At 40.2% G+C, this 18,132-nt stretch overlaps 1 protein-coding gene and 1 long non-coding RNA gene across 13 annotated transcripts in view; one reads left to right on the top strand and one right to left on the bottom strand.

The window, feature by feature from the left end:
• Nol4 (nucleolar protein 4) overlaps positions 1-18,132 on the top strand; it is a 322,425-nt gene that overhangs the window by 293,810 nt on the left and 10,483 nt on the right. For all 10 annotated transcript variants that reach the window (XM_031365083.1, XM_031365084.1, XM_031365092.1 and 7 more), the window contains one exon: positions 871-1,048. In XM_031365083.1, coding sequence (XP_031220943.1) covers positions 871-1,048 — 178 coding nt within the window. The remainder of the gene's footprint in view (positions 1-870; positions 1,049-18,132) is intronic.
• LOC116086908 lies at positions 658-16,717 on the bottom strand. Of its 3 annotated transcripts, none has more exons than XR_004117185.1 (4): positions 16,611-16,717; positions 13,174-13,307; positions 3,436-3,556; positions 658-1,109 (listed from the first exon to the last, which is right to left on the bottom strand). It is a non-coding gene; the product is annotated as an uncharacterized LOC116086908 (long non-coding RNA). The 3 variants fall into 3 exon arrangements; XR_004117186.1 differs by lacking the exon at positions 16,611-16,717 and adding an exon at positions 15,201-15,511; XR_004117184.1 differs by lacking the exon at positions 16,611-16,717 and adding an exon at positions 15,352-15,511.

Raw genomic sequence — 18,132 nt, 5'->3', positions numbered from 1 at the left:
ATGCACAGTACAATTTTCTGATGTTTTAAACATAAAGTAAAAGGAGAAGGGAGGAATGGAAGAAACAGTAAGGGAAAAAGGAAGAAATGCAAGGAGGGATCAGGAGGGAAGCAGAGACCGTGCAAACTAAGAAACTCAAAGTCTGTCAAGTTGTTTTCTTGTCTCTCACTGTTATCACTCTCTGTGTAATTTCAGTCTGTTTATTGCTTGCTTGTTTTCTATTTACTAAAAGCCACCTTCCCCCTCTCAGTCACATTTTCACAGGAGAGAACTATTAACCACAGATCCTCGGTCCATGCCCCCACTTATCTACACAATGAAACCCTGCGGCCCTAGCCTGACTCCACAGACTTGGGGCCAGCCTTGTCCTTCACCATTGCGTCTTTCAGTTCTCAGTTGCCTCTTATAAATGAAACCATGCAGCCTCACTTACCAAGTGTCCTTAGGCTTCATCAGTTTTATAGCACACATGAGGGGTTCCTGTTTCAAGGGTAAACAAAATCCCAGTGTCTATTTGTCCCTTGTTTTCTCTGTCCACTCACTTGTCAATGGTCCTTTAGGTGACTGTCGTCTCTTAGTGGTTTTGAAGGACTCTCTATCATTCTTAATCTTAGTTGGAAGTTGTCATTTTTAAAAATGTACAGCCTGTCCACATGGTTGCCTTGCTCTTTCACTCTTTATTATTTATGTATTTATGTATTTATTTGTTTACTTATTAGCTTTTACCAAAGCTGAAGAAAATATGCACATGATCTTAATGTTCACCATATGGAATTTTCTTAGCCAGAGCAACTATGTGGCTGGCATTGAGAGTTCACAAAAAGAAGCAGTGCAGAGATGTCACAATGATGGAATGCTGTCTCGTTGCAGGATGAAGGTACTCCTGCTGACAAACAGTGCAAGCCTGAGGCAGCCCAGGCTACCTACTCAACGTCTACTGTTCCAGGCTCCCAGGAGGTATTGTACATCAATGGCAATGGGACCTACAGTTACCATAGTTACCGAGGGCTAGGAGGGCTGCTAAGCCTGGATGACACTTCCAGTAGCGGTGAGTCCTTATCACAGCATGCATGGTGTGCATTCATTTGGGGCTGGTAAATTTTCTAAACCTGAAAGAAGAAAATGGTTAAAGTGTTATAAGTATGAGCCAGTGACAGTGGGGGTTAGAACAAGGCTATTTGAAAACACAGTGTTTGCCTACCCACCTGGATAGCTCCCTCTGTTGCCACAGCTTCTGTGAGCAGCAGCAATATGATACAATTGAATGATTGCTATTTTATATTAGAAAGAGATTTCAGGTAGAATAGAAGCAATTCTTTCTCCCAAGTAGTGATTCATTCTGCCTCTGATGTTGTAAGAGTGATTTGTCAATGGTTTATCAAGAATGATGCTGTGGTTTCTTAATGTTCAAGGGAGTTTGAAAGCTGGAGAATTTCAGGCAATGGGAACTTTATGGGATATACAGAGGCTCTGCCAGTGCCTGACACATGCAGAAGTGGATGCTCAAAGCCATCCATTTGACTGAGCACAGGGTCCCCAATGAAGGAGCTAGAGAAAGGACCCAAGGAGCTGAAGGGTTTGCAGCCCCTTAGGACAAACAACAATATGAACTAACCAGTACCCTCAGAGCTCCCAGGGACTAAACCACCAACCGAAGAGTACACATGGTGGGACTCATGACCCCAGCTGCATATGTAGCAGAGAATGCCCTAGTTGGTCATCAGTGGGAGGAGAGGCCCTTGGTCCTGTGAAGGTTCTACGCCCCAGTGTAGGGGAATGCCAGGGCCAGGAAGTGGGAGAGGGTGGGTTGGTGAGCAGAAGGAAGGGGGAGGGAAAGGAGGTATTTCAGAGGGGAAAGCAGGAAAGGGGAAAACATTTGAAATGTAAACAAAGAAAATATCTAATAAAAAAGGAAACATGAACGGAAACAAATCAGAAGCCATCATGCCTCCCCAGCCAATAGGTTAGGATCAGTAATGCTCTGTTCACAGTGATCGATGCCTAGAGCCAGCTTGAGTTTCCTAGAGTTTATATGTCACAACATCTCAAATGAATCAGATATTTAAATGCTTGCCATAGAATCATTTGTATCTTAAAAAATGTATATATATAGACAAGTTACTATATCTAGATTGTAAAAATACATATTCCTTAATTATACATAAAGGTATGAATAAATTAATGTTGTACTATCTTTTTTATATGATAAAAATACCCATAAGTATAAAGACAAATGACAAATTGAAAATTATTACTTATTTGTACTGCAAAAATAAACCAATACATAATTCCTTTAAAATTTAATAGGTAATACACCTAACTTCATATTACACAATTAATAAAATAAAAAGAAGGTAGGGTGGGCAAAACAGTTAGTCCAGTGAAGGTTAACATTCACAGAACCCCAGTTTCAATTTTCAGTCTTTCTACCTTTCCAGGACAATGCTCTCTAAGACATATGGGGTGGTGGGAATGGCACATTTGGGGCTGAGTCCTCAACCATCTCTTTTTCTTTGTATCCCTGCAGCCATGGGTCTCGGCATTCACCACTGTTCATGGCAAAGAGAGAGAAAAGAGAGAGGGGGGAGGGAGAGAGGTCTGATAAAGGCTGAGCGTAATCCTGTTCTGTGTCTACAAACACTTTGTGTATCTTCTCGATGGCTTGCCACTGCTACTTTTATCATTTAAAACATTTTTTTTATCTTTACTAATGTTTCTTCTCTCAATGTTGACTATGCCAAATATTAGTTATTTCTATATCTAATATCTGCAAGAGAAAATGATAACTTGGATTCTGTTAATGGTACAAATTAAAATAAATAGAACTGAACAACACTCCAGTATGTGAATGACCTGTGAAACTAAAACAAATGAAGTTGCCTGGCCTCTATTCCCATACAACCAGAATTCTCCTAAATGGGCAAATAGTTTTGTAGGGCCATACAACTAGAAAATGTGAGGCCTCTTACTTTTCTTTTTAGAGGCCTCTTATTTTTTAATTAAGGGTCTCAAGACATGACTGACAGAAGAGCAGAACCTGGACTCTGACCTGCCCACTCTCCTCCTAGACTTCATAATCCATCCGGTACTATGATGTTTGTCTTTGGTTTGGTTTCCATCCCTCAGCTGTTGGTGATGCTCAAAAGCCATGTCCGAGTTCTAGAATAGATGCCAAATATGCAGCTGCATACTTAGTGGGAATGCATGTTTATAGTTTAAAGGTGAATGTGATAATATTATATTGAGATGTACTTAGTTTGATATCCTTTGACCCGCCCAGCCCCCTAATCCTTCACTGTCATGAAGACAGAGGCTGAAAGGAGCTGGGGAATCCTTTATCAGCAATCTCCCCCTACCAGCTTCTCTCAGACATTTTACGGAAAATGTTTCCGCCGGGCACTTATGTCAGCCAAAGCATCCGAGGGGAGGACGGACCTTACGAAGTCTGGGAGGAGAGTGGGCTGGGAAGAGCGCCTAATTTTGTTTCTCAGCCATCAGGGTTTTGCGCCTCAAGTTTCATGTTGTATACCGTCCCTTCATGTTTGCTTTCTGAAGTCTAAAAATAAGAAGGAGGCATAGGCAATTAGTGGCATGTAGATTTGAGACCACTAAGCACATATATTCTTACATTTTTGTATGATAGGATGAAGGTCACTTAAAGACATCATAAAAAAATAACTCCCACGCCTTGCGGACTGCAGACTGCTGCTGACAAAGCACAGTAGGGTCAACCTACTGGTTAACCTACTACAGCTTGCAACATTCTGAAAATGAGCTAGGCCTTTGAGCTAGGCCTTGGGACCTAGTTTAACAATAATAAAACAGCTTAATAAGTAACCTGGGCAACCAGCCCCTTTACACTTACACGACAGAGAACTGCTCCAGAGTAGGACGACTTCGGCACCCACTAATGGTGGCAGCAAGTGGAAATATTAACTCTAATCAATAAAAGGACTCAGAATATCTTTTCATTCTCCAAGAATCTAGAATTTTTTTTACACTGGTGTTGTTTACACCTGTCTAGGTTTTATTCATTTTTTTTTTCCCCAAGTACAGAAAGACTGCTAGATTGATTTCATTTGTTTGGGGACTCAAAGAAAGAGTCTAGTTAGATGAATCTAATCTATCCTGACCTTATTATCTGTTATTTCTTCTATAACATATTTGGAGTTATGGAGAAAGAAGCTATATGCATATGCACAAACTTGAGAGTTGAAAAGAACATCGCAGAAAATTAGCAGAGAATTAGATGCCAACATCATAGCTGGTGGATAACTCCGGCAGTTGAAATTTGAGAATTCTTGGTTTGGGGCTATGTGCATTTGTAAAGTGTGGAGAGCAACAGGTATTTGTGGAGATCACCTTAATCTAGACTAAGGGTTAGATTAAGGGTACATCTTACTTTCTAAGCCAGGTGACAACATTCAGAATTCACACAATTAGCTGGAGAAACTAGAATATTCTGCAAGCTGGCAGAAAAAAAAAAGGTAATATGGACTGAAGGACAAAAGATGTTTCTAGAACTGTCTGAAATCATGTTGTAAGTCACATGAACCCTGCAGATGTCCCTATGTCCAAAAAGAATGCAAGCATGTATTTGTAAAAAGGAGGTATTTTGACTCCCTTTATTGTTAATATAAGATATTTTTGGGTTTTCTCTGTTTAAATGAATGTAAGTTTAACAAAAACAGATTCAATAAGACAGAGCCTGCTTATCTTAAGAAATGTGTAGCTCAAAACATATAAATAAGAGATGACTTTTGTGGTTTGGGAGACGAGACCTGGTTTCAGTTCCCAGCTACCCACATCAGGCAGCCCGCAACTGCTTGTCATTTCTATTCCAGGGCACCCAATGCTCCCCTCTAGACTCTGTGGAAACACTGTGTCCCCCAACTGAAATAACAAAATAAATGATTTTAAGACAGTCTTTGTTTTTACTTAAATGTCAAAGCACTTTCCATCTTACCTTCTTTTACTGCTTAACTAGCTCATTGAACACTATATTCCCCTAAATAGATGTGCTGTCTGAGAAAGCACAGACTCCATCTAGCCCATGATTCCACTCCTCTGAGTAACGTCACTTACATATCAAGTACCCAAGCACTGGTTTAGTTGCAACTATTATTATTAAATAGAGTTTCTGATGTCAACATTAAAGAGGTACAGAGTCAATCATTGGTATATTTTGGATGCCAGGTGTGCGTAGTTTACCTGAAAGCAAACAAGGCTGGAGATGCAAGTCTGTGGTAGACCATGTGCTTAGCATACACGATTCCCTGAGTTTGATCCAGCACAAGAGACAGCAAAAGGCAAAAGAATGAGTCAAAAGAAAACAAAATGGAAGGGTGGGAGAGCGCAGTGGATTCATCAACGTGTAGGTCTGTATGGTTTTTAGTAGAGTTTTATAAACTCCTGTTTCATTTTGAATATGATGGCAACTGGGAAATCTGTCCTACATTGGAGACTTCATAGGAGGGAGAGGGCCTGTCTGTGCCCAGTGCCAGAGTGCCCTTCAAAGCTTCCAGTAGCCAACCCACCATTTGTTTAGAGCTGGCAACGGCCTGCACCCAACAATCCAGATTTTCAAATTGGAGTATTATCAAAATGACAGCAGTTACAATTTGTATAAAGAATGTATTCAAATTAAGCAAATGAAAGAAGCAAGAAGCAGCCTGTCTCCTGTCATTATCCCTTTCGTTGACATGGGACATTGTGTCAGAAAGCTCACATCGCATCATCTACAGAAGGCTATTGTGGTTCTCTGCAGTTCCCCATTGGACCCCGAAGCTGAAATTATGTGCAAAAGGCATCATTTGTTTTTGGCTATTTCCTCTCCACACACTCCATGGGGTGCAGACTTTTCATTCTCTTTTTCAACTCTGATATAAAGTAGGCTGATTTACAGACCAAAGTCTAACAGAATCAAATTGTGGTAATAATGAGCCTTAATAACTAACATTTGTATGGTGATTTCTACCCTGCCCGAATCTCTGCATTCGGTATCTTCCTTCTTTTGTTGTGACATGAATTTATGAGATTTCCATTTTAAAATATTCTCTTGGTCAAAGCCTGTCACTGGATCTAGGACAGGTACCCTTGACCATAGGCCTAACTAGAGCTGGTCAAGGTAGTCATATAAGACTGAAGTCTCCTTTCTTATGTGCACCTTTTGAATCTAGCACCTTAACCCCTCACCCATTACAGCCATTCTATTTTTTTTATGGAAAATATTCAAAGGAGCCTTTCCATTCACCCACCCGCTAAACACCTCACCAACAGTTTTCCTCAGTTCACTAAAACAAGTTCTCACCTACCATAATTGCTAGATTAGGTTGTCCCTAACGTAACCAATTATCGATGCTAAGATGGTTTTTAACATTTATTTTCCTTGGATTTCATGGGCATATCTGAATACCACTAACGATCAAAGCTTGAGGTGTCCATGGCCTTGACACCCATGACAGCTGCTCACATCACCATGGGTCCTTGTAGCATTCTTTGCCTCCTGCCTTTCTAGAATTTAGTTTTACATTTTTACCTATTTTTTTTCCATGCTGCAGTTTAATTTCCCTTCCCTCCTCTTCTCTTTGTCCTTTAAGCGTCTGGTACTACACGCGGCTCAAGGTGAAGCTCATTAACTGTTACTATTTCTTCTGCAATGTCTGCATTCTAATCTTTGCCGATGAGCCTCTGATTTTATACCCAATTTTTTGACCAGATAGTAGGGTCTAGCCATCCCAAGAAACCTTAAGTTATTCATGCAGACATGACTTCTTCCTCCTCATATGTTCTATAAGACATGCCTGTTTGGGATACAAGTAACCCCGCCTGCTCCTGACTCACGTGTGCCCTGTTAGACTCCTCGAATCACCTCTGCTACTTCCCCAGTCACTTCCCAGCTCAGTTTTCTTCCTGTACGTTCCCATAATGCACCTTAAAGATTTATTGCATCTCTACCCAGTTGCTTTGCACATTTTTCATGAAGAATAAACATAGCTTGAAGATGCGTAGGATGACTTGTCCCTGGCTTCCATATGGCTAGGGTCAATAAAGAAGATGGTTCCTATTTGGACTCAGTGGGTACTAAATGGAGATACACATCAGGAATACCTATGTAAAAAGATTTTCCCAGTGAGACATTGTGCCTCTTGGGACTACTTTTTTTTTTCCTTGTTCTTTTCTTTTTGTATGTGTAGGTGTGCGTAGTATGTATTGGTGTTTATTAGGTATAGGTGAACATTTGAACATGGAGAACAGAGGACACACTAAGGTGCCATTCTCTAGGTTTGGAATTAGTTACTTTTCTGTTGCTGTGACAAAACACCGTAACAGATGGATGTTTTTTTTGGGCTTACAGTTCCAGGGGGATAGGAGTCCACCACTATTGAGATAGAAAGCATGGCAGCAGGCAAGCATGGTAGCTGGGGAAGGAAGCTGATAAACATACCTTAAAACTGCAAGGAGGAAAAATGAACTAGGAATGGTGCATAGATTTTGAAGCCTCAAGTTGACCCCAGTATCATACCACCTCCAACAAGACTATACCTAATAAACCCACACAATAGTGCCGCCATCTGTAGACCAAGTATTCAAATGCCAAAGGATATGGGGACTTCTCATTCAAACAGCCACAGGTGCTATCCACCTTTTTGTTTTTTAAATCACAGTTTTCACATTGGCCTGCAACTCACCAAGTCGAAAGTAGACTGGACTTGGTGACTATCAAACCCCAGGGATTCAGCTGTGCCTACTGTACAAGGGCTTAGATTATATTCATAGTCTACCATACCTGGCAGTATGTTCTGGGGATCTAACTCAGACCTCATGCTGTAAGGCAATCATTTTACTAACTGAGCCATGTGCCCTACTCTGACAATATCTTCTTAATTCCTGACCCCTTTTTTTTCAGTACTCTGAAGATTATAATACTGAAGGAAGAGAAACATTCCACTTCAAATATTGGGCAGAAATATTTTGAAATGTGTGAGTTCTACCTTACAATAGTACTGGCTTTTAAGCCTATGGTTCAGGGCGTGAAATGACTACTTTAACCATTCAGGGACCTAGGAGGTGCTCACTTGGCTTTACCTTATAGTTTTAATAAATCATGATAGTTTGGCAGTCACATGTAAAAAGTAATGTCGATGGATGGGGAGGGACCCTCACCTCTTGCTCCACAGCAGCTGAATATTCTTGCTGTGTGAGAACTGCATGAAATCTATCACAAAAAGCTCTATAGATAATGACTTTATAGAGTGGTGTCTGAAAGTGATTCACAAAAGCTACATAATCCCCCACAGTGAGCTGGTAGGCTTTTTACATAATGGGAAGATGTTCATGATAACATGTTATATGAAAAGGCTGGCTTATCTGATCAAATTGGAGTCCGTGTAATTGGGAGTCTGAGGTTATTATTACTCAGAGAACTTCTGGAAGAGTTGCCAAAGCATAATAATTTTCTTTTTAAGCAGGGGAAGTAGTTCAATGAGTAAAAGTATATTGGGCAAGCATGAAGATCTGAGTTTGAAGACTCAGCATTCACATCAAACACCAGAATGCCTGTAGCCCCAGCACTAGGAAAGCAGAGATAAGGGGATTCCTGGGGCTCACTGCTGGGATGTTCAATCAGCAACAGAGAACTGCAGGCTCAGTGAGAGACCACACCTCAAAAACATAGGCAAAAATGACAAAGATTCAACTCGTTGCATCAGTATTTACACACTTACACTCACATATTAATTTTATTTACTTATTGTGTTTATGAGTATTTGCTCTGCATGTATGTCTGAATACCCAAAGTAATCTTGGTTTCCATGAAGGCCAAAAGTGGGTCATGTGGAACTGAAGATACAGTGGTTGGGAGCCACCATGTAGGAACTGACAGCGAAACCCTGGTCTTCTGGAAGAGTAGCTAGTGCTCTTGAGTAATGAGGCATCACTCTAGCCCCCCATTTTTATATTTTTATCTTGTTATTTTATTTATTTTGCTTTTTTAAGAAAATCTTTAGTGTCATAGAGGGGCCTGCAGGTACTTGTGTATGTAAGATTGGCTTCTGGTGTTTTTCCTTCAACTGCTCTTCACATTTTTTTTGAGGCAAGGTCTTTAACAAAACAAGATCATGGACTTGGCAAGAATGGTTGACCAATGAGTTTCAGGTATCCTTCTACCACTGTCCTGCTCTTTCTGTCTATATTGTCCTAGCACACAGTTGTGTCCTTCACCCCCATTTAACTGGCTACATTTAGTAAGCTCATTTCTCTAATATGTTCTTTTGATGTTTTAATTAGAGCATTTTCCTGCTCTAACCTACTCAGGTTGTAACCTCATTAGATTTTCTTTCTTTCAAATATAGTTTTATCTAGATCTATGGGATCCAATATGACAGGCACTTGCCATGGTGGCTATTAAATTGAAATGCACTAATCAAAATACATTTTAAACTTTAGATCATCCACCATAACAGAGTCCATTTCAATTGTCCAGTAACCAAAGCTGATAGGAAGCCAGTGTAGAGAACGTGTACCACACAGAGGACAGTGTAACTGTTACAGGGTTCCTAGGCTTAGGTTGACACTGAGTGGTTCTATTGTTGTGGAAACCTTTTTTCCTGCATTGATAACCACAGACAATTTGTCTTTGATGGCTTATGTAGCACTCTCTTGTTTGGTCTATAAGACACCATAAAAACTCCATTTTGGACCCTGGGAAGATGGCTCAATAGGTAAGATGCCTGCTTGTGCAAGCACAAGTATGTGAGTGCAGATGCCCAAAACTCCATGGTGCATGTCTGGAACCCCAGTTCTGGTGGAAGAGTAGACAGAGGTAGGAGGGTCCCTGAAACTCACTGGGTAAGCATGCTTGCCATTCTATGAACATCTTGTTTAGTTATAGACCTTGCTTCAAGAAAATATGTTTTCAAGGGAAAACAACCTTACATACACAAGTCTGCAGAAACGTGTACATATGGACCAGCATACATGGACCTATCCTAACAAATGCACACACCCCATCCAGACAGATTAAAGAAAGAATGAAATCTGGCTCTAGCTCATTGTGACTCTAAGTAGAGCTAATTCCTAATGTAACATAGGTGTTTAAAAATCAAAATTAGAAAACTAAATACAAAAGAGAAATTAGGAAAATTCAGCAGTGACCAAATTTGATTTACTGTTTATCTGTAGGATGTCTGACTCAGTATTTGAGACTGAACCAGGCTTCTTCTTCTCTTCCTCCTTTTCCTCCTCCTCCTCCTCCTTCTTCTTTTTAAAGATTCACTTATTTTTATATTTGAGTGGATTGTCAGTGTCTTCAGACACACACAAGAGGATATCAGATCCCTCCCATTATAGGTGTTTGCTGGGACTTGAACTCAGGACCTCTGGAAGAGCAGTCAGTGCTCTTAACCACTGAGCCATCTCTCCAGCCTCCTAACCACACTCTTGGCACTTCAGTCAATTCCACTCCCTTTCCAACTTTCCCTTCTGGAGTAATATAATAACTTGGAATTTAGTTGAGTCAGTGAATTATTCAGACACTTTTGTATTGAGGCAGCTAGGGATTTGGAGAGATGATGCTTATCTATAATTTTAATGACCGAACATGATGCTAGTAATTTGCTAGAAAAATCAAAGAAATTATATGGATTTTCTGCAGAGTCCATGAAGCATCTTTCAAATTAGCAATGAGTTCTCATGGCTTTTACTGAGTTCCTATAGGTCAGAGATCCCTGGGTCGGATTTTGACAGGTGAGGTGAGAGACCTAGGCTTTCCTTGGCTATCCAGCTTGTGTAATTGGGTTTATAGTTCAAGGCTGAGCAGGCTCTTCCCTCGGAGCCTGATCTCTACTACTGTACAATAAAATATGTTTTATGGGCTCTTAATGTCGCCTTGAGAATTCTGTGGCATGCATTGCAGGAAAGAGATGAAAGAAGACTGCCCTCCCCGGCCCAGCACTCTGGAGCTGCTTTCTTGAGCCTGCTGTTGAACTATAGAAAGGCTCTTTGGGTGACATGAGATCATTAAGTTTGGTGTGGGTTGCTTTCCTTGCACAGTGACCTTTGAATGTTGACACATCCTCTGGGGACCTATTTGTACAAATCAGTTTAACTTCACCACGGGCACTCCAAGAGAAGCTCTGAGGGGATGGAGGGGAGAGTTCAGCATGCTCTAGTATTCTACGAGTCAATACTCTGTAGGATGCTTGATCTTTCATATCCTCCACTCCTAACTTGGATACAGGTAGACATCCCGTTGCAGGCAGGAGGCCACTAACTTCCTCTCACTAGAGGTCTTTGTCTTTGTGAATCACCCCAAGATGGCCGAACACTAGTGCCTTATTTTTCTCTCCTGTTAAAGTTTTTCCATGCAGATGTTCTTTTTCCTTTTTTCATTCAAGTCACATGGTAATTGTAAATTGACTCTTAACTGGTGAATGGAAGGCTATCCTGAAACCCCTCTATCTCTCTGTGCACAGTGACCAGAACTGGTGGAAACATGTGCCTGTACTTGAAATCTTCCTACTCTAGAAAGTTTGCTCTCCTACTTGTGTGGGCCACTCACTCAAACTCAGAACCAGTCACAAAATTAAATGTGTGATAAGCTGGAGAGATGGATCAGTAGCAAAGAACACTTGTTGCTATTGTAGAGGATCCAGGCTCCATCACTTGCACCCACATGAGGACTCACAACCTTTCGTAATCTCAGTTCCAGCTGATTCAATGCTGCCTTCTGACCTCTACGGGCACCAGGCATGTACATGCATATACAGGCAAAACATTCATAGACATAAAATAAATGAAGTCTTTTTTAAAAGTCTAGAAGTACAGTATTCTTTATTGTCCTTTATTTGTCCCATACATATGTAAGATGAATATAAAGCTCATGGAATCCTGTGCCTATGTTATACTAAATAAGACAATTACAAGGATGGTTATATATTATAAAAACCTTGTTCTAAAAATCACAGTCATGAATAAAGTTTGTCCAAAGGGTGTGGCAGCTCATCCTATGTTTATGTTCACAGCAGTCACATGTTATTACTTTGCAATAGTCTCCTCCTCTGTGACCTACATCTCTTCCAATACCCCGTTCCACTAGGATTTACTCCCATGATGTTTCCATTTCTTATAAAATATTAACTGGCTTTCTAGCCATTTAATAACAAAGGAGAAAAACTGGGGAAAGGACATTAATCTGAATGGAGATCCATCCACTCTAATGCAGGGAAATGCTTTGTATAGGTCTGTACAAATAATTCTGCTTCACTTTCAAGTCTCTTGATGTTTGATGAAGGAAAGTGAATATTTGATAAAGCAATCAGGGAGAAAAGACAAGCATACATACTCTAGCTCCAAAAAAACCTCTTCTTAAAATTTTATGTGTCATAAATTTTGACCGTTTACTCCTGAGCCATATTGTTAAATAGGGTAAAGGGGCTGCTCAGGGCGGGGAAGATGGCTAAGTGTGTAGTGCATGTGAAATCCCAGCATTCCTACAACAAAATAGAGAGGAAGGAAAATCCCAGAAAGCTTATGGGAAAATTAGCCTTGAATGCATAGCATCCATAAGACACCCTGTCTCAAACAAGACAGAAGGCAAGTTACCCACACCTAATGTTGTCCTCAGACCTCCACACACGCTTCCATCACAAACATACAAATAATGAGAAGCTTATTCAGCACACGTACCCTACTCTGCATGATTCCTGTTTCTCTCTTAGTTTTTGATAATTGTAGATAGACAAGGAATCTTCTTTTTTGAGTGTACAGGAAAGCCAAGCTCACTGGCCTTCATTTCAGTTTGATGATTCATGATAATCTATGCACTAGACTCCCATGCTCTCCTCTTTCATAAAGCTAATGTCAGGCTTTTCCTTCTAAACCTAAATCATTTGAATCCGAAAAGAACAGCAACAACAAAAATACTCCAGAAGTAGCTGCCTGCTTCACCTCCACTTCCAAGGCAACCAGAGTTACAGTGACCGAAGCCACATGCCCTATGTATTGTTTCAGTATTACCTCAAACTGTGATTTACGAACACAGTCTCCCTTGGCAAAAAGTAAAATATAAAATTATTTCTGAAGGTTGTAAAGATGGATGGGTCACACTAAAAAATTCATGTTACTTTGTCCTATACGTATATAACATGAATATAAAAACTCAGAGGATCCTACCTTTTAGTGCATTTTGACAATGATTGAAACCACTTGAATAAAAATGATTGTGTCCTATGTAACCACACATTTGTGGGTCTCCCAACTTTTATGTATCTGCCAGTACAGTCCACAAGGGCAGTGGTTGCAGAGACCTGGAACAGAAGGTTTGGAAGCTCTGTGAATACATATGTTGAATAAACCACACTAGGACCCACAATCAGTAGGCATATCAACTTTACTTAGGGTTATTGAAGGCTTATAAAGTTTGGGGAAACTGAGGATTGGGACATCCAGGCTGGTAGCTTAGAGTACCTGGAATGCCTCATTAGCATGGGGAAGCATTTCAGGAATCTCAGATGTTAGCTAAACAGGTGTCTTCAGGGGAGAAGAAATTGGTCCTATAAAGGAATCCAGGCTACATGACATTCCTCAGGTAGAAGTGAGTATGGGGGCTTAGAATTCCCCAGACAAGGTCAGAGAAGGAGAAGACCCACTAAAGAAAGGAGTCTACCACATTGCTCCTAGCCTAGAGGCTATCTGGTCATGGTGGACTTCGACTTTAATTAGCAGAGTTTTCCCACACACATTATTAATGGTGATGTGAATATTGGTAAAGTGGTAAGATAAAAACAAATGTAATTTTATGTTATAAAATAGCCAGTGAGGGTTGGGTCAATGTTTGAGTCCTTCAGAGTTCATACTGCTCTTGCAGAGGACTGATAGTTGGTTCTTAGGACCCACATGAAGTGTCTCACAATTCCCTGTAACTCCAGTGTCAGGAATCATACCCTCTTCCAGCCTCCACAAGTGCTTGCACTCATATGTACATACTCATACAGAGACATATGCATATATACACAATTCAACAACAAAATCAGGCAGTAATTCAAATATATAGTACTACCATACCTTGAGAAATTTTTACTAAAGTATTTTCCAATACAGCAATACTTTTAATATTACTGTACAATTATAACATAGTTATTAATTACCAATTTGACTGCCAATAATTTCAATTCTAGAGGACTCTAGCCTCAATAATTAACATGTATCTTACCTCATTCTTTCCCAGCATATCTGTGTTGGTTATAGTTTATCTAAGTTTATAAATCATTGTAGAACTATCAAATCTAATCACTAAGGGGTAAGTATGTGTGTTTAGTACATAGCAGTGGTTCTCATCCTTCCTAATTCTCCAACCCTTTAATACAGTTCCTCAGGTTGTGGTGACCACCCCAAACATAAATTATTTTATTGCTACTTCATACCTGTAATTTTGCTGAATAATAATGCAAATATCTTATATGTAGGATATTGAATATGCTAACCCTATGTGGTCATGACCTACAGGTTGAGAAACACTGGTAAACCAAAATTTAAAATTATTCATATTGCTATTAATTACATAGAAGGAATACAACTCCTTCCATACTTTATGTTTATAATAAATTAGATAATTATCTCAAAAATTTAAAGGGGACTAGGACTACTAGCCCTTTAGAGGTGAACTCTTTAATAAAATTTTAAATGTAACTGTTAGCATGTTTTTATCATTTGATTTGGCCATAGGGTATCCAGACATTTCACTACCTAGTTATGGTGTGAGGATCATCCCACAAGTTGAAGACCTCACTCAAACAGAGCCAAGCAGTTGGAAGGAGAGACCTTCTCCTGCCTGAGACTGACTGATGTTGTAGAAATATTTAAATCCAGACCTGGGGCTTCTACTCTACCTTGTTCATTGAGTTCCTGGATAAAAACCCACTCAGCCTTTATATTTACAATAAGCCTTAAGCACCACAGTAGCTGGGCAGCTGCCTTCTCTCCATGCTGTTAGAATCTACTTTCCTATCAGTTAACCCTGAGTTATTATGTACTATTTACTATGTTCCATCTGGGCTGTTCTTAACTCCAATTGGGCCACCCTCAGAACCAAGATTTCTTGACACTTAAACCATGGCAGCTTCTTTTTCCTCTTCTCCTGCACCTTCTTCTTCCCTTCAGGGTCCTCCTCCAACCCCAAGCCTACAAAACCTAAACCTCACCTATGTCTCTTCTGCCCAGCTGTTGGCTGTTGACATCAAATTTGTTTACCAATCAAAATTATCTTGGGGACAGGGTCACTGGGGTTACTTTCAGACTCCAAGTCTTGGGGGTCCTCACTTAGCTTTACAATAAGACAGTAAAAGACAAAACCTCAGCAACTGAACTACAGTGTAGGAGCTTCCCGGCCTCAGAACTCAGACTTGAACCTTAGTTCTCATAGAGCCCGAGCCTGCATGTCTGCAGCTGAATGGTACATCGTCATCTCTGTCACTCGTCAGGCCGCAGCTTCGCAACTGGCTTTGCTGAGGATCTAGACTGTAGGCTGCAGACCTTGAGGTTTCCTAGCCTCCAAATTGCATGTAACAATCATTGCTTTATGATCTATACATGTACACACAGAGATAGCATGCACATATATAATAAACACACACAACCTCAGTTCTTAGACTAACAAAGAAAGGAAGCAATATTTGTTACTGGTTTACTGGTGAAGCTCAAAAAATGTGAATAATTTGGTCAACCTAACATATAGTAAGGAAGCTTACAAGAGAGAAGAGAAACCCATGTCTTCCTTTGCTGACTTTCATGCTGTCTGTTCAACTTTGTACGTGCATTACATGAGATTTCAGCATTTTGAGGTGAATTACATACTAGGTTCAAATTCATCAGCTGGATTTTGCTACTGAAGCTATCAGTGCTGTAGCACAGGTAGAACTGCTGTTTTATTCACTATTTTATTAATCATTTCATGAGATGTGTTTTGGTCATACTGACTCCCATCCCCCCCAACTTCTCTAAGATTTACCTGTCCCTCTTCACTCCTCCTATCTTCTTCTCCTCTTTTTTCTAAGAAGTAAAAATCACACAATGACCAGTTTTTGCTGCTCATATACTCATGCATGAGGATCCTGATTCATATTTTGAAATTAAATTTTTAATAAGTTTAAAAATTTTAACTTAAAGTATTTTAAACCGTCAAATGTGAGTACTATATTTAGATTGTTCTCACCTCTTTCTCTCCACTCTCTAACTCTTGTGTCTCTTCCTACTCACTCTCAAAGCCATGACCTCTCCTTCCATTATTACTCTTATGTTCTGACATACACACACACACACATATATATATATATAATATATATATATATAATCTGTTAAGTTCATTTAACATTGCTAATACGCACACCTCTCTCTCACCTTGTGGAATTGTCCCTCTCTATACTGCCATACCAGCTGGTATCGACATGACTTGATGGTGATTTTATGGGTGCAACTTCCCCTGTCTTATCTAGAGACACAATCTAACAAACAGCATCCTGGTACTTAAGTCTTGGTCTCTCTTGCACAACGGTCTCTGAACTCTAGGTTGTGTTGTCATTATATCAGTAGGGGTCCTGTTTATAGGTTATTACCTTAAAAAGATGACTTTAGTCTCTTGGAGGGTTACATGTATCTTCTCTGACTGAACCCAGACTGGGGAACATCGTCTTGGAGACAGGGGTTGGGTAGGATGTATGGACCAGGAGGGAAATAAAATCTGGAGTGTAAAAAAAATAAATAATAATAATAATTAATAATAAAGATTTTTTTAAAGGTGAGTTTAGATTCAAAACTGAACTGAAGTCCAAGTAATCAAGGCAATGGGGGAAATGTTGAAATCTCAGGTAAGAGTGCTTACCACTCTTGCAGAGGACCTGGGTTTCATTCCCATTCATTCTTTCTTTTTAGATACTTTGTTTATTTACGTTTCCAATGATATCCCCTTTCCCAGTTTCTCCTCAGAAAAAAAAAACCCTATTCCCTCCCCCTCTCCCTGCTCACCAATCTACCCTCTCCCACTTCCTAGCCCCGGCATTCCCCTACACTGGGGCATAAAGCCTTCACAGGACCAAAGGCCTCTCCTTCCATTGATGACCAACTAGGCCATCCTCTGATACATATGCAGCTGGAGCCCTGAGTCCCACTGTACTATCTGATTGGTGGTTTAGTCCCTGGGAGCTCTGCAAGGTACTAGTTAGTTCATCCTATAGGGCTGCAAACCCCTTCAACCCCTTGGGTCCTTTCTTTAGCTCCTTCATTGGGGACCCTGTGCCCAGTCCAATGGATGGCTCTGAGCCTCTACTTCTGTACTAGGTGGGCACTGGCAGAGCCTCTCAGGAGACAGCTATATCAGGCTCCTGTCAGCCAGCACTTGCTGGCATCTACAATAGTGTCTGGATTTGGTGATTGCATATGGAAAGGATTCCCAGGTGCAATCCAGTCTCTGGACTGTCCTTCCTTTAGTCTCTGCTCCATATTTTGTCTCTGCCAACTCCTTCCATGGGTATTTTGTTCCTCTTCCTAAGAAGGATAGAAGTATCTATACTTTGGTTTTCCTTCTTCTTGAGTTTCTTGTGGTTTGTGGATTGTAATTTGTGTATTCTGATCTTCTGGGCTAATATCCACTTGTCAGAGAGTGCATACCATGTGTGATTGGGTCACCTCACTCAGGATGATATCCTCCAGATCTTAATTTCCTTAAGAATTTACACAATGGAGTACTACTCAGCTGTTAAAAACAATGAATTCATGAAATTCATAGGGAAATGGATGGATCTGGAGACTATCATCCCATTCATTCTTAAAACCAGCATATTTAAAGACATAATTTAATACATAGCATGTCATATGAGCACATAGTAGCAAGGTCTCACTATGCAGCCCAAGTTGGCCTTAAATTTTTAAATTCTCCTCAGATTGCTCAGACTACAGCTATCTACCACCATGCTTAGTTCAAAAGCATAGAATTTTTGTAAATACAATCCAGAAGAGTTTGGTATTTATAATTTCCACTGAAACTCAATATTAAGCATTCAAACTCTCCTCTACTGTGGAGATCTAAGATCATGCTATATAGGAGACCAGAACCAGCCAGTAAATTAATTCTGAATTTGA

The sequence above is a fragment of the Mastomys coucha genome, unplaced genomic scaffold (genome assembly GCF_008632895.1).
Source record: "Mastomys coucha isolate ucsf_1 unplaced genomic scaffold, UCSF_Mcou_1 pScaffold13, whole genome shotgun sequence".
NCBI classification, from domain to species: domain Eukaryota; kingdom Metazoa; phylum Chordata; class Mammalia; order Rodentia; family Muridae; genus Mastomys; species Mastomys coucha.
The sequence above is the reverse complement of the archived record's forward strand: the minus strand, read 5'-3'. Positions and strand labels throughout refer to the sequence as shown.